This window comes from Notothenia rossii (genome assembly GCF_949606895.1).
Source record: "Notothenia rossii genome assembly, chromosome: 11".
NCBI classification, from domain to species: domain Eukaryota; kingdom Metazoa; phylum Chordata; class Actinopteri; order Perciformes; family Nototheniidae; genus Notothenia; species Notothenia rossii.
This window is the reverse complement of record NC_136910.1, coordinates 15,118,370-15,134,903: the sequence shown is the minus strand read 5'-3', so window position 1 is coordinate 15,134,903 and position 16,534 is coordinate 15,118,370. Positions and strand designations below refer to the sequence as shown.

The 16,534-nt window shown below is 40.8% G+C and overlaps 1 protein-coding gene and 1 long non-coding RNA gene across 3 annotated transcripts in view; one reads left to right on the top strand and one right to left on the bottom strand.

Moving 5' to 3' along the window:
* Window positions 1–16,534, top strand: part of LOC307023943 (melanopsin-A-like) — a 75,557-nt gene that overhangs the window by 52,225 nt on the left and 6,798 nt on the right. For both annotated transcript variants that reach the window (XM_079657645.1, XM_079657644.1), the window contains exons 3-9: window positions 4–137; window positions 1,939–2,142; window positions 4,294–4,465; window positions 4,775–4,936; window positions 14,836–14,943; window positions 15,674–15,845; window positions 15,972–16,163. In XM_079657645.1, the coding sequence (XP_079513771.1) occupies window positions 4–137; window positions 1,939–2,142; window positions 4,294–4,465; window positions 4,775–4,936; window positions 14,836–14,943; window positions 15,674–15,845; window positions 15,972–16,163 (1,144 nt within the window). The remainder of the gene's footprint in view (window positions 1–3; window positions 138–1,938; window positions 2,143–4,293; window positions 4,466–4,774; window positions 4,937–14,835; window positions 14,944–15,673; window positions 15,846–15,971; window positions 16,164–16,534) is intronic.
* Window positions 9,422–15,829, bottom strand: LOC307023954. The gene is made up of 3 exons (XR_013803800.1): window positions 15,702–15,829; window positions 10,695–10,774; window positions 9,422–10,120 (listed from the first exon to the last, which is right to left on the bottom strand). It is a non-coding gene; the product is annotated as an uncharacterized lncRNA (long non-coding RNA).

Sequence of the window (16,534 nt, the reverse complement as noted above, 5' to 3'; positions counted from 1 at the left end):
CAGGAGCCGAAGTTTGCGGACACCGTCCAACATTTTCATCATTAACCTGGCAATCACAGACTTGCTGATGTGTGTTACTCAGACACCCACCTTCTTCATTAACAGCATGCACAAGCGATGGATCTTTGGAAAGAAAGGTAACAAATGCATTTAACATTTGACACTTATCTTTTTGAAATACCGTGCAGTTACAAATACGACCTCAACACAGTATTAAGATTCACCATGTACATGTACACACAAATCCACACATCTTTTATATTTATGATCACACTGGATTTCCACAAGGAACATGTATTGGTTTCGTACCCTATTGTGTGACGCGCAGTTCAATTGAGATTCTGCACACAAACCTGCCATTCTTTTTCACCCTTTTGTGCAGCATCTCAAAATTCCATTGATCACAAAGCCAGCAATAATGCATGTTGCTTGTATGTTTTATGAGTGCATTTCGAGGATGTTGTACCAGTGGTGCATTATACAGTACATCGGCATGCAACCTAGAGGGAATGGAGATGAAGAGGTGGTAACAGCAGCACAGCGATCCACTGATCAAACACTGATGGAGCGCAGCGTTTTCCTTCAGGAGTTGTCCTGACCTTCACCGCTGTCAGATCTGCAGCTCAACTCTCAATGGTTGTTACTGCAAGACAACTCTTTCCTTTTCTTCTGCCAACCAACCTCCCTACAACCTTGACATCCCATTTCTTCTGCCTATTCTTTTAAAAAGACACACAGGCAGTGAGATGTAGATGTTAAAAGAGTGACATAACATTCTTAGCTTCTGAAATATGAAGTATTTTAGAGTGAAATAGAATATTTGAGCGTGGTGTAATTATGAGAGGTTCTATTTCAAATCGCTTGGAGATTTGAAATAAAGTGAGTGAGTTAACGTGCAAGAACACTTTAGCAATAAGGTGTTGAATGTATGCATATATTGTTACCTCATGCACTTTACTACTCTATGCACCTTCTGGTTGGATGCAAACTGCAATTCGTTATACTCTTGTAATCTAATTTCCATGCACGAGCATATTAGAAGTAGGGTGCATGGAGATAAACGTTATGGTGGCTATAATCCTCCAGTCAGCTTCCATTAAGCCATTGCAGAAAAAGAGGGAACATGAGAGGACATCATTTAAAAAGTGCTCGTCAAATCTCAACACCGGAAAAAAAAGCGGAAACATTCATCAAAAATATATATTTTTTATTTTCTTCATCTATGTTTCTGTACTGATTAAAACTGATTGATGATTGGTTAGTTTTTACGAAAATGAATTGCAGGTCATTGCAGGATTTTTCAATATCTGAAATGTTTTACACTTGTTATACTGTAGTTAATGGACACAAATGCAATGAACTTTCTTTTTGACAAAATGCCGAAGGACTTTAAATTGTTGTTTCTCTCTGGAGAAAGCCTGGTGTTCCCTGGGAGCCAAACAGGACTCTATTTTCTTCAGAGACTTAACAATGGCTGTCAAACACACACAGTCAGAAAGAAGATCATGAAGGTGCTGCGATATACATTAACCCGCCTGAGCGGTATTTGTTTTAGTTTATTAACAAAACACTTCTGATTCTGTCTTGTTCTTGCTTGTAATGACTTGATGGCATGATTAAATGTGTCCGGTCAGAGGTAATTTCACACTCTCATGATTATTGATTGTTTTTGTTCTTGCCAAAAATGCTAATTTCTGCAACATATTGGTGCATTGTGTGCACGTTGAAAATTATCAATAATTTATATGCAGCATCATTGTACTATGTAATTAGCAAATAATACCAAAACATCTGTTATTGCTCTGACATGATGAAACACATATGTGTCCAAAACTCTTAAAGAGCTATCATCTGCCAGAAAATAGATGTATCCTGATTGCTGCTGTCACGATTGTCTTTCCTCTCTACTTCTTGACTACTTCACCTCTCCTCCTTAAGGTTGTGAAATATACGCCTTTTGCGGAGCGCTGTTTGGTATCTGCAGTATGATAACACTAATGGTGATTGCGGTGGACCGGTACGTAGTGATCACCCGGCCTCTGGCCTCCCTGGGGGGGATGTCTCGCAGGAAAGCCCTGTGCATCCTGGCTGCTGCCTGGGTCTACTCCGCAGGGTGGAGCCTGCCCCCCTTCTTTGGCTGGAGTAAGTACAACTGCAACCAGAAGCCTGGAGGGAAAGTCGTTGTCGATCAGTATGAATCATCAGGGGGATTTCTTTTTTAGAACTTCTCTCTCAATGATTTTATTTGTGTCAGTTTGTCAAATTCCTGCTGAAAGTTGTACTGCCATGTCAAATAGATCTCACTTTACATTTGTCAACATGCCAACTACATTTAAAAAACATTTTAAATGAATTCAGTTATTAGAAGGATGATCAAGTGGTCAGCTGATATAGAAATGATGGTCCTACAATGATTAATGATGTTGTGGGGTCTTTCTGTCCTACTGGGCTTTTTTTTGTTTTGATGGATTTGCTTTGTTGTTGACAGCATCCAACAAAAATGTGTTCTACTTTTTTCCCTGTTAACTAAACTCAAACAGTTGACAGTAACATTTTGTCAATTTTCATTTTAATTGAGAGATGATAATAATGTTTCTTTGACCATACAACCAGTCATTTGACCAAAGAAACCTGTGTTGTGACACTAAGTTCGACTAAAACAACAAAAGATAAGGTATTGGGAATTGTCATTTATTCAAACTACAATTTTGCACTCAATGACAAAATGTAGACCCTCACAAAGGTCGTCAAGTTTTTTTTTTTTACAATAGAGGATACATACAACTAAAGTTAGCTGAATACAATGTATTCAATGTCTGTGTATTGTGTACCTGGATTGCAGCATCTAGAGCCTCTAGTCTAGACTATCTAGAGTCTCTAGACCAGGGGTCGGCAACCCCTGGCACGCGTGCCAGCATTGGCACGCGGCACCGTAACCAGTGGCACACTAGGAATAAGTGGAATAAGTGTGCAAAATATTTAAATTGTATTTTCGGATCCTGAACGAGACCGCCGCCAGAGCGCGTCTCCCCGTTACCTGCAGAAGGAAGCCATGCACGCAACGCAGCCCCGCTCTCTTTAACTCCAGGTGACATTCTGCCGCTTTCCTCCGTGGTGCAGTGCTGATCGTTTCACCACGGAGAAAAGCACTTCACTAATTGCAGTACCCATAAGGAGCTGTAGAAAATGCTGCCGTTTTTGCGTGGCTGTGTATTTAGTTGAAAGCCCAGTGGCGATCTGCTCATCTCTCATCGAAATAATATGCGCCAAAGGGGCGGACTGGCCATCTGTGTGTTGAACTTTCCTGTCGGCTCCCAGACCGTAGTCGAGGAGGGCAGAAGCAACAAGCTTCAGGTTCAATAACCCACTTTAGCTTAAATGACGAAGGCGAGCTCTTCTTGGGAGGCCGTTGCATTTATTTAGCTGTTCTTCTGTTTCACAAAATACATCACAGATCTCTGTTTTTCTGCTGCCTCGTTTCACTTCCAGAAACATACACACGTTACCTCACTGTCGCTCTACCATCCACAAACATACATGCACAAGTCACACCCCTCTCTCTCTCTCTCTCTCTTAAACGGACAGCGATCTCATCTCACTCTGCATGACCCTAATATCATAACATGTGTGCTCTGAGTCTGGAGAATCACAGAACGGACGACCGTCCTTATTATTATGCCGTTTAAACCAATTATTTAAATGTGTTTGTTAAATTCGGCATCATGTAAGTTGCGCTGACAGGTCCACACACTGCTTCCCCGCAGCGAGGCTCCCCCGCCCTCCTGCTGATAGTTGACGAGCGTCAAGTTCCTCAACGCCCCCCCCCCCCCCCCCCTTGATAATTCTCGATCGTTGGCACGCTGATAACATTTTTTTTTTTTAAATGGCACTTCATATCAGAAAGGTTGCCGACCCCTGCTCTAGACTATCTAGAGAACAGTAAAGGACCGAGCATAGAGCCCTGGGTTACTCCATCAAGTTAAATCCCTTGCACTGTCGTCAGCATTATGAACCAATTTAAACTGATAGTTTTCATTTATTTTGGCTATTTTCCTCACTTTAAGACAGCCAGCTATTTACCCCTCATTCAAGTCTTTAAGCTAGGCTAAGCTAACCGTCTCCTGGCTGTAGCTTTATACTCAACAGAGAGTTTTTGAAGTAGCATTTATATTGTAAATCTTAACAAGAAAGAATATGGATTTTTATCAAAATGCTCTACTACGTGTCACTTGGTGGAATCCCAGACAAATAGAAATTGTCTGATTCAATAAAATGTGTTTTCCTCTCCCACAGGTGCTTATGTCCCAGAAGGTCTGATGACGTCCTGTTCCTGGGATTACATGACATTTACTCCTTCTGTCCGTTCCTACACCATGCTGCTCTTTATCTTCGTCTTCTTCATCCCTCTATTCATCATCATCTTCAGCTACTTCTGCATCTTCAGAGCCATCCGACACACAACCAGGTCTGAACATGCACACATTGATTTTCCTGTAATAAGGCAGACAAAGACTTCCACATGCATTGATAAAACACAAGCATTGTGTTGATATTGATGTCTTTTTGATAAAAAATGTGTCAAGTTGCAATGCAAATTTTATGTGCATGCAAGTACAATAACTGTCATTCAAAAAGCCTCTATGTCCAAATAAATAAACTATAAAGCTAAATCTAATGCGGTTTTTCTGAAAAAAATGCCACATTTGATTTAAAAATAAAAATTATATTGCAACTCAAAATAAAGCTTTATTACTAATGTGTCTGTGTTTGACAGAGCGATAACACAGATGAACTGTCAGGGAACCAGAGACTCTGCAAAGAAGTTCAATAAGATGAAGACTGAATGGAAGATGGCAAAGATCGCACTCATCGTCATCCTGCTATACGTCATCTCTTGGGCCCCTTACTCGTGTGCTGCCCTCACTGCATTTGCTGGGTAGGTGGGTTTGTTTGTGTGTGTGTGACCACTGAGGAGATATTTTTGTACTATCTAGTGATGTAAAAATATTACGATAACAACTAAGAACCTTCTAGCTACATCAAAATTGGAAATAGGAACATTTAAATGACAATATATAATCATGACATATGCTTTGATTTAAAGGTAGGATTGTTTAACAATGTGTGAGGACTTTATTGATTGGATGTTCCTATACTGCGGTGTTAAGTCAGTAACAATACAGATTTGAACATGATGTGGCTGTTTGCGTGTGCCAATCCTGTTTCTCTTCACAAATCCTGCAGTAGAAAACGCACCCACTCCTGCCCTTGTCAAATAAATAGCCGCTTTCACACCGCAGGACTTGCCGTACTTTAGTGCCGGCACTAAAGTACCACGGCACTGAATCCGCCAGGGGGCTAGTGCCAATCGCATTCACACCGCAGTACTTTCCCTGAGGCAAGATTACGCTGACGTCACTTCGTCTTCTTCTTCTCTGGGTTTACTGGCAGGCCGCAAAACCACTTCACGGCGAATACAAAAAAAAACGAGAGAAGAAAACTACACGGGGGAGGGGGTATAAAGACCACCCGCTGTACATGATATATACAGGACTGTCTCAGAAAATTAGAATATTGTGATAAAGTTCTTTATTTTCTGTAATGCAATTAAAAAAACAAAAATGTCATACATTCTGGATTCATTACAAATCAACTGAAATATTGCAAGCCTTTTATTATTTTAATATTGCTGATTATGGCATACAGCTTAAGAAAACTCAAATATCCTATCTCTAAATATTAGAATATTATGAAAAAGTATACTAGTAGGGTGTTCAACGAATCACTTGAATCGTCTAATTAACTCGAAACACCTGCAAGGGTTTCCTGAGCCTTGAAAAACACTCAGCTTGGTTCAGTAAACTAAATCACAAGTATGGGGAAGACTGCTGATCTGACTGCTGTCCAGAGGACCGTCATTGACACCCTCCATCAGGAGGGTAAGACACAAAAAGAAATTTCTCAAAGAGCAAGCTGTTCACAGAGTGCAGTTTCAAAGCACATCCACAAAAAGTCTGTTGGAAGGGGGAAATGTGGCAGGAAACGCTGCACAACCACGAGAGATGACCGCAGCCTTAACAGCATTGTGAAGAAGAGTCGCTTCCAGAATTTGGGGGAGCTTCAAAGACAGTGGACTGAAGCTGGAGTCCAGGTATCAAAAGTCACTGTTCACAGACGTGTCCGGGAAATGGGCTACAATAGCCGTATTCCCATGGTCAAGCCACTTCTGAACTCAAGACAACGGAAGAGGCGTCTGACTTGGGCTAAGGAAAAGAAGCACTGGACAGTTGCACAGTGGTCCAAAGTCCTCTTTTCAGACGAAAGCAAGTTTTGTATTTCATTTGGAAGTCAAGGCGCCAGAGTCTGGAGAAAGGCTGGAGAGGAGCAAAATCCAAGTTGCTTGAAATCCAGTGTGAAGTTCCCACAGTCAGCGATGGTTTGGGGAGCCATGTCAGCTGCTGGTGTTGGTCCACTGTGTTTCATCAAGCCCAGAGTAAATGCAGCTGTGTACCAAGAGATTTTAGAGCACTACATGCTTCCGTCTGCTGAAAAGCTCTATGGAGATGAGGAATTCATTTTCCAGCATGATCTGGCACCTGCCCACAGTGCCAAAACCACCAGTAACTGGTGTACTGACCATGGCATTACTGTCCTCGATTGGCCTGCAAATTCCCCTGACCTGAACCCCATAGAGAATATGTGGGGTATTGTGAAGAAGAAGCTGAAAGACACCAGACCCAACAATGCTAATGAGCTAAAGGCCGCTATTGAAGCATCCTGGGCATCCATAACACCTCAGCAATGCCACAGGCTGATTGCCTCCATGCCACGCCGCATTGATGCAGTAATCCGTGCAAAAGGATTCCCAACCAAGTACTGAGTGCATTAATGGACATTTTCAAATGTTTGATTGTGTTTTGCTGTTATAAATCTTTTTTTTTTACTTGGTCTGAGGAACTATTCTAATTTTTTGAGATAGGATTTTTGAGTTTTCTTAAGCTGTATGCCATAATCAGCAATATTAAAATAACAAAAGGCTTGCAATATTTCAGTTGATTTGTAATGAATCCAGAATGTATGACATTTTTGTTTTTTTAAATTGCATTACAGAAAATAAAGAACTTTATCACAATATTCTAATTTTCTGAGACAGTCCTGTATAATAGGTAGGCTCAGCAGACAGACCGTAGTGCAAATATAAAGTGTCACATGATTATCTACTAAATAGTGAATTCAGCATCAACTTCACCAAGATGAAGTTCATATCTTCCTAAAATACGTGTTACTTTATGTCCCTACTAGAATCCGAGCTCAAATGACTCAAACCAACAAAATGTCCAAGCAAAGAATCATGTGCACCATGAGGCTGGGTTATAAGGGTAATTTACAAATATAATACCCCATTATAACAATGGACTTTATCTTTATGTATTTATTATATATTACCCCCTCAGGCTGATTTTGGAAAAGGACATTAACCGTCGTTCGGTGTTTTCCCCTTATTTATCTAAAACAAATGACATGATAAATTACTTGTGTTTATGTGTGTAAGACTTGTGTTTCTGCCCCTGCCATTGCTGCACAAGGTTGCAACATTGTAGATAAATTCAACCACCGACACCTGTCTGCTCTCACATTCTTCTATTCTGCAAATTTGTGGTGGGACCATAGACTGTATATATAAATGGACGTAGGGTCCGTGACGTCACCCATAGGATTCTGCAGAGTTGCCGAGAAGCCCTTAGTAGGCGGAGGAGTCGGCCACTAACGGCTCGACACTGACGTCAGAGTTCAACTCCCGCCAACTCCAGCCTGCTCCAAACAAGGGCAAAGAGGCGGGACCTGCTGCCACCGAGCTGAAAGTTCCAGAGCTAGCTGAAGCTACCAAGCTAAGCTAACATGCTCCCCATCTGCACACTGCCGTGGCATTTTACGTTTCTAAGGTAAGCGGACATGAAACTATTCAGCAAAACTATAAATAATAATCTAAGTTATTGAGTTTTTAGCATAATACTTCAGAATCTTAAAATCCCGTAACGTTTGTATGCAATTGTGCTAAATTCAACACTGGAATCAAGCAAATATTAATGTTTGCATGACATTAGTTATTTATATTTTGATATCACATAATTATACGTTTAATACATTTAAGACAAGCTAAGGTACATGTGATGCTAGCTAGTTAGTGCTCTTACTAGACCCTCCAGAAAAACGCGGGCCAAAATCCTTAATTATGCGGGCTAAAATCATTGATTATGCGGGCTAAAATCCTTGATTATGCGATAAAAATGCGGGGTTTTTATGTGATTTTATGCGGGAAAATTGCGGGAAGTTGCGTAATATGCGTAAAGTTGCGAAATATGCGGAAAGTTGCGAAATATGCGAACAGTTGTGAAATATGCGGGAAGCGGAAAAAAGGTGATTATTCTCCCGCACCCTGTTACTAGGCTACTACTGAATGAAAGGGAGCACTTTTAAAGAGTTGCTATGATAAACAAGCATACTAGAAGCAAGCTACATCACAGAAAGACACACACACACACACACACACACACACACACACACACACACACACACACACACACCCACACCCACACCCACACACACACACACCCCCCTCCTCCTCATTCTGTTTTCATTTACTCGTTCGTTATCTGACCAGCTTCAATATTGTAGGCTACTCACCTCGTTTCTTGCAACCCTCGAAAGGGTTTTGGAGGTTGAAGCCTCTGTGAGCGTGAGTTGTTTGGCTTTCTTGTCCGCAGCAGAAACCATTTTTGAATGTTTGAGCGAATCGAAGTGGGTATTCACAGTCGATTTCCTTTTATGCTCCAACACACAGTTGCACGGGGTACAGAACAGTTTCCCCCCACTTTCGTGCAAGACATTGGGGTACTGCTTTGCCCGGTCTTTAGCTGAAATGTTCGTGGGTAAATGTGATGGATTCGATTTGTTCATCTTGGTGTGTGAATTCCACACCTTCACACGACGGTGTTTGCCTTCTGTGATGCGCGGGCTGATGACGTTGCGTCATCATCATTACTCGTCAAGACGAGTTAACTTTTTTATTTTTTTCTCAACTTTGTGTGGAAAAATGCGGGGATTATGCGGCCTTTTGATAAATATGCGGACTTTTAAAAATCTGCGGCATTTTGCTGATTATGCGGGAAATTCTGCGATCGCAGAATCACGTTTTTCTGGAGGGTCTATCTTACCTGTGAGGCCTCCTCCAAACAGCATAATAACCAGACTGTATCATTGAAACTAAGTACCAGTTCTAGATCCTTGACTTTAGACAAGCAATTCAAAAGACAACATGTATTTAAAGACCAATCTTTATTTGAATGTGCCTCTTAACCTGATATATTAGTTATACAGTAATAGTATTGACAATCTAAAAAAACTGAGCAACTCAACTGTCAACTTTATGTTTCTTATTGTCTAAGCATTTATTGATTTAATTTTCCCCCTCTCATATTCAGTGTGGACAGATTGAGACAGCGTGGTGTCCAGAAAGCTGCAGAGACTTCAGGGAGAAACCTCCGTGTGATGGACGTCCTGTCTGTTGGTTTGGAGAGGACTGAGGGTCGGACCAGGCCTGATGGAGGAGCCCATGCAGGGCAAAGCTGATACCAACTGCACAGGCCTAGTCTGTCACTTTATTTGACTAAATGTGTTTACTTATACATTTAATAGGTTTACACCTTCTGTCCATATGTGCTTTTTATTTAAAACATGTTTGATTAACTTTTGGTTCACATTTCAATAAATTGTATTTGTATTTGCACTCCTTTTGTCCATTATTCTTACTGAAAATGTTAGATTACACATTCACATCTGACTGAAGATTGGCCCCATTTATTTGTGACATTGCAAACTCTGTGGTACAAGGCACAAGTGATGTGAATCTCATAAAGCGAGGCAAATAGAAATAATCAGCTGATGGAGTGTAGATGTGGAAATAGGTGCATTCCATCAGCTGACTGTTTTTACAATAAAAGTAGTTCCTTAGTGTACTGGTCTTAAAATCTCATAGCATCAGCTTTTAATTTTCCTCTTGGATGTTCTTCTTGACCCTCAGAGAAGGAGAACATGTTGTGTCTTTCAGGTATGTCCTTTCCTAACAAAAAATTACAGGAAACATAAAACATTTTATTGCAGAACAAGTGTGTTATTTATGAAAGCGGTGTGTTTGTGTGTTTAGGGGCTGTAGATATAATTATTTTGTAATTGTAATGTTTTTTTTTATTTCAACAGTGAGCTACAAAGACAATCAGATTATGAATGAACAGTATGAAGTTCATCAACATTGAAATACATGTTATTATCAAAATAATATTTAACTGTTATAAAAATGTAGTGCAACTGTAGAAGCTTGCTCTGTTGTCTCACTGAAAGAATAACTTTTACCACGTTTTTTACAGACAATATTGAGAGATAAATAGTAGCAGTTCTCACTGTGTTAAATATCTTTGCCTTCAATACATTAAATTAGAAAGCTGACAAAATCATATTGCATGTTAACATCTAAATTTAAGTTTTTGCATGGAAAAAACCCTCAACTTCACTGATGTGTAGGTGATCTAGTATTGTTTAATGGAATGTATATCAGTGTATTAAATTCAATACTTCATTCATTTAAACCAATATCTTTCTTGATTCTTTGTACAGTATGACAAATAGAGTCTTTATACCTGTGTTGAAGTTCACTGCTGTGAGGAGTCCAGTTATGTCTCTCACTCTCTGGTCCAGCCTGTCTGCATCACCTGGACACCTTAAAAAAACAGATATATATGTAAAGTACCATGTGTACAAACAATATAACTGATTCTCTTCTGTTGAACATGTTGGATTGTGTATTGTCCGAGTCAGGGTCCTTTTTATTTTACTGTAACTTTGGAAGTTGTGTTACCAATGCTTACTGTTTATTTGATACCCATTTGGTAATGCAATTAATAAAAACAACAAGGTTTGGGTTGGTTCTTCAGATGACTGTGACGTTAACGTGTAAGCTCAATAATGAACTCCCGCTCAACCAACCATATTGTAATATCTAAGTAATCATCTTGAAATATGACATTAATAATTGTAATATACACACGTCTTATTGTGAGGTTGATTTCACATACACTACTAGTTCGACATTAGCTTGTCTACATACTTGAGCATAGCCAATTTAAATTAACATTAGCGATGCATACAGTTCCTACCTACAAAATAAAATATCTCTCTAAGTAAAAAGGATGACCTTATTTTATCAACCTCAAACAGAAGCTGTTTGTTCAACAGTATTATCCCACTTTACACTTAACGCTTCTCTATTTCGTTTTAACCATATAGCTCATATATGAGCTATCATCCCTGTCCCCAAAGGTCTTTTATTTTGAAACTACATCAGAATGTCCTGATTTTTTCTGAGTGACTACATGGGGTGTCCTGCTATCACCCTGGAGTGAGATGGATCTATGATACTGGACAGTTTTTGTTTTATTCTCATCTAAAAACAGGGACGATAGCTCATATATGAGACTTCAAAGGTATTTTATTTTGAAACTGTACATCAGAATGTCCTGATTTTTTCTGAGTGACTAGATGGGGTATCCTGCTATCATCCTGGAGAGAGATGGATCTATGATACTGGACAGTTTTTGTTTTATTCTCATCTAAAAACATGGATGATAACTCATACAATAGAGATTTCAAAGGTCTTTTATTTTGAAACTCTACATCAGAATGTCCTGATTTTTTCTGAGTGACTAGATGGGATGTCCTGCTATCACCCTGAAGTGAAATGAGTCTTTGATACTGGACAGTTTTTGTTTTATTCTCATCTAAACACAGAGGGAGGATTTTTTTTTTACTCTACCGTAATGCATAGGATATTCGCGCACCGCAATATCACGTGAGGGCTGGCTTGACTAGGTTTTTCTGAGTGGAAGCTGGCTTGACCGCAGTCTAAACTAGAGAGAGAATCGCTGTCAAGGGGGCTACAACTACAACAAGATGAACATATTTGACCGTGATTTAATTGTAATACACGTTTCAAAATGATGCCGAAGTAACAACATACTGATACCGGATAGTAAAAACCATGAATTAAGGCTTTGACAAGTCTGCAGACAGACGGCAGGCGAAAAACCTTTTAAAATGCGTGTTTTCTAATGGAGATTTGGCTAAGCTAACGTTGTAAATGCTCCGACCGTCCACACTTACAACAACGGCCTATACAGACATAAATAAACCAGCGACTGTATTCGCCATGACACAGACAGTATGTGGTTTGTACTTGTTTAACTTTTGTCTAGTTTCTGAACAGATATGAAGAGCTGTGAGCTCTGAGTGCTAAGAGCTAACGGCTGCGTTGTTTTTCTCGGGAGCTCATTGAAGATGACGTCACGGCTCCGCCTACACTGCGTTACTATAGATCAGGGGTCGGCAACCCCTGGCACGCGTGCCAGCATTGGCACGCGGCACCGTAACCAGTGGCACACGAGGAATAAGTGGAATAAGTGTGCAAAAATATTTAAATTGTATTTTCGGATCCTGAACGACACCGCCGCCAGAGCGCGTCTCCCCGTTACCTGCAGAAGGAAGCCATGCACGCAACGCAGCCCCGCCCTCTTTATCTCCAGGTGACTTTCTGCCGCTTTCCTCCGTGGTGCAGTGCTGATCGTTTCACCACGGAGGAAAGCACTTCACAAATTGCAGTACCCAAAAGGAGCTGTACAAATCCCGCAGTTGTTTCGTGGCTGTGTGTGTCTTTGGTTGAATGCACAGTGGCGATCTGCTCATCTCTCATCGAAATAATATGCTACAAAGGGGCGGACTGGCCATCTGTGTGTTGAACGTTCCTGTCGGCTCCCAAACCGTAGTCGAGGAGGGCAGAAGCAACAAGCTTCAGGTTCAATAACCCACTTTAGCTTAAATGACTGGAGAGAGGCGAGCTCTTCTTGGGAGGCCGTTGCATTTATTTAGCTGTTCTTCTGTTTCACAAAATACATCACAGACCTCTGTTTTTCTGCTGCCTCGTTTCACTTCCAGAAACATACACACGTTCCCCCCCTCACTGTCGCTCTGCCATCCACAAACACACATGCACAAGCCACACCCCTCTCTCTCTCTCTCTCTCTCTCTCTCTCTCTCTCTCTCTCTCTCTCTCTCTCTCTCTCTCTCTCTCTCTCTCTCTCTCTCTCTTAAAGGGCCAACGATCTCATCTCATTCTGCATGACCCTAATATCATAACATGTGTGCTCTGGAGAATCACAGAACGGACGATCGTCCTTATTATTATGCCGTTTAAACCAATTATTTAAATGTATTCGTTAAATTCGGCATCATGTAAGTTGCGCTGACAGGTCCACACACACTGCTTCCCCGCAGCGAGGCTCCCCCAATTTTAAACAAGATTTTATTGTAGATTATACATTTTACTGATACCAATTGTATGATATTTACCTTGTTCATTAAAAAATATATATATAAAATATATATATATAAAATATATATATTTTTGAAATATATATTTAAAAAGAAAAACCATTTAAATATTTGTTTTAATATTTTTTTTTTATGTGGGAAGAGGTGGGGCGGCACCCCTAGCGCCGATTTTAACTTGGAGGGTACGATTAGCATCGTTAGCACCGATGTAACTACCACTCGCTTAGCCTTAACATTCATTACGTCGATTAAAATCATTAACACATAAATAAAGCACTCGAATTTCACTTACCGCAAAACCGCATTCATGCACCGTCTGTTTTAACCGCAGAGCGAGTCACAATAGCCCGATATATAAGCATGAAGAACAAACAACCACGGCCGGCTTCAAGTTGTGTTTCCTGGATGAACTGACCAGGCAGAGTCCCTGTAGCTAGCTTCACGGAGCAGCTAGCAGAGAGACAAGAAGCTAGCAGTAGCAGTCACTTCACAGAGCGGTCACTCAATGTGACCACGCCCTAATTTATGCAAAAACTTTAAGACCTAATATAAATAAAAGGGTCGTGTTAGAAAACAATTCACTCACAGATTCATAATCATGAAGGTGGAATCTAACTATATCGATAATAAAATGTATGGAGCCAGGGGTAGAAACATGTTTTTTTCTGCTGTAAAATTGGGCATTTTAACATGGGGGTCTATGGAAATTGCTCCTTTCTGCAGCCATCGCCTATCGGCCAATATATGAACTGCAGTATGTAGCACTTCCGTATTGGCGTCCCGGCTCTTCCCCAGAGTTTGCCGCTTGGGTGGGACACAATAAATAAAGCTTCGCCAGTTTGTTTGTTTTATTGCACAGTCAAGACATAACAATGACGGCATCACGCCGCTCAAGTAGCTTTTGCGAACATCGCTCAAAACATTTGGAGTTGGGAACTTCTTTCTGTAGAAGCTGCTGCATCACGTCCTCAGAGTAAATTGCCAGAAGCGCCGACACTTCCTCATCATTCCACCGCTCCGATGTTGTAGTACGTGTGGTCATAACTGCTTTCAAGTACAAAAAAACTAGTCGCTCAGGTGTGGATGTGGTTTTGTAGCGAGGAAAAAAATGGCTGCCCAAGAAAAAAAATTCAGAGTCTAACGGGGCGTGGTTTGCAATTTGCCCAGCCAATAGAAATAGAATAGAAATTGGCACTCTTTTATCACCAGGTTCGTACCACCTCTCTAGCAGGGACTGAAAATGGCCAAAAGAGTTCCGGACTGAGTAGTCCCGGCGGTGTGAACGCAACATTATTGGTACTAACGGAACTAAAGAACCAAAGTACCAGGGAAAGTCCTGCGGTGTGAATGCGGCTAATGTGTCTTCTTTTTGTCCAACATCTCTCCTGTCTCTCTCAGGCACGCTGACATGTTGACTCCGTACATGCACTCTGTTCCTGCTGTGATCGCCAAGGCATCTGCAATCCACAACCCTATCATATATGCCATAACACATCCCAAATACAGGTAGGATTCACACTCAAGTGTTCAGATTGACAACAAAAAGACATTGAAAGACATTACATTGGTCTTTCAGAAACTGGCATGGACACTTTCACTATTTCCTGACATTTTCTCATTTCTATTTTCTAATGACCTCATGATCATTTGATTAAACTGGAAAATATTTATCAGATTAATCGATGCTGATCTGGCCAGCCAATCTAAGCTAAGCACAAATACATAAATGGAATAATATTATTAATTACAGTGTGCATCGTACAAGATGAATTAACGGCTTCAAAGTCAAGCAAGAGTTACATTTGTTGATGTTTATTTTTACATTTAAGTTATTCAAGCACCACCTTCCCTTGACGATATAAAACTGCTGGTTGGTGCACTTTTCTTTTTCTTCTGCCGTATTTTCTTTAGCGCCTTGTTTTGTGTTCTATTAAGATGGATTTATTAGGAGGTGATGAGGTTTTTGTTTACAGTTCTAGGTGGATTTCTTCATTTGCATCAGGCTATATGGAGTCTGATCATGTACAGCAACTTTAATTATATTTCCCTTATAACTCAATTTACATTCTTTTATTCTTTCATAGACGGAGATAATGTATTGCTATTTTTTAAATCCTAATTAAATTGTGAAATTCAGCTCAACATCCATGAATGTCAGGGAGCTTTACTTGTCTCTCTCATATAATAAAATCTTTTCAATTATGGATTTTAGTATTTCTGTCCAACTCACCCTCAGGTCAGCGCTCGGCAGGTATATTCCTTACCTTGGGGTATTGCTGTGTGTTACTGGCAGAGATCGTTTCACCAGCAGTAGCTTCCAGTCCACCCGCCGATCAACCGTCACCAGCCAATCAGAGAGCAAAGGCCCCAGCAGGCTTCGCAACTCCTCCCTGTCTGAGAGCGAATCAGTGAGTGTACTTCATATCTAATCTGGTATGTCTCTGTTTTACACTTCCAATGACAAATGCTTTGAATTACGAGTTGCTGAATTTAGTCTTGTTTGTGTGTGATTCCCTCGATGTGTTGCCTCAAAGGCCCGCTTCTCAGACACTGAGGAGGACTTGTCGTCTCGGACGCCTGACATTCTCCAGTTGTCCGGTGATACCAAACAGGTGCGCCATGCCAACAAGAGGTCAAAGGTGAGAGGTCGAAACACAGGAGAGTTTGAAAGCACTGCCGCCCACAACCCCACTGACCCAGCCATATGCAACCTCTCACAGATCACAGTAAGTATCAGGTCGACATACTGTTAATTACATACTTTGTCATTTAGGCCTCAGTGTGAATCTTCTCACATTAGTTTCATGATGTCTTTAATGGCAGGTTCTGCTTCTGTTTTGTCATTAAGTCAAGGCGTATTTTAATCTTCTCCTCCTGAATTTGATAAGTGAGGTCATGTTGTTTTGGAGCCCTGTTAAAGTCAATAGACGTCATGTTTATGCTTGGTATTCCATGGCGAGTAACTGAGGCCATGTCGGTCCGAGCCCCTCTTATAATCCAGGCTCCTCGCGGTTAGAAACAGGATTCCTCAGCATGTAATCTAAAGCAGTCATGTTGCTTTAAGGTCATGCGTTTGGATTTCATGACCTAAGCCTTT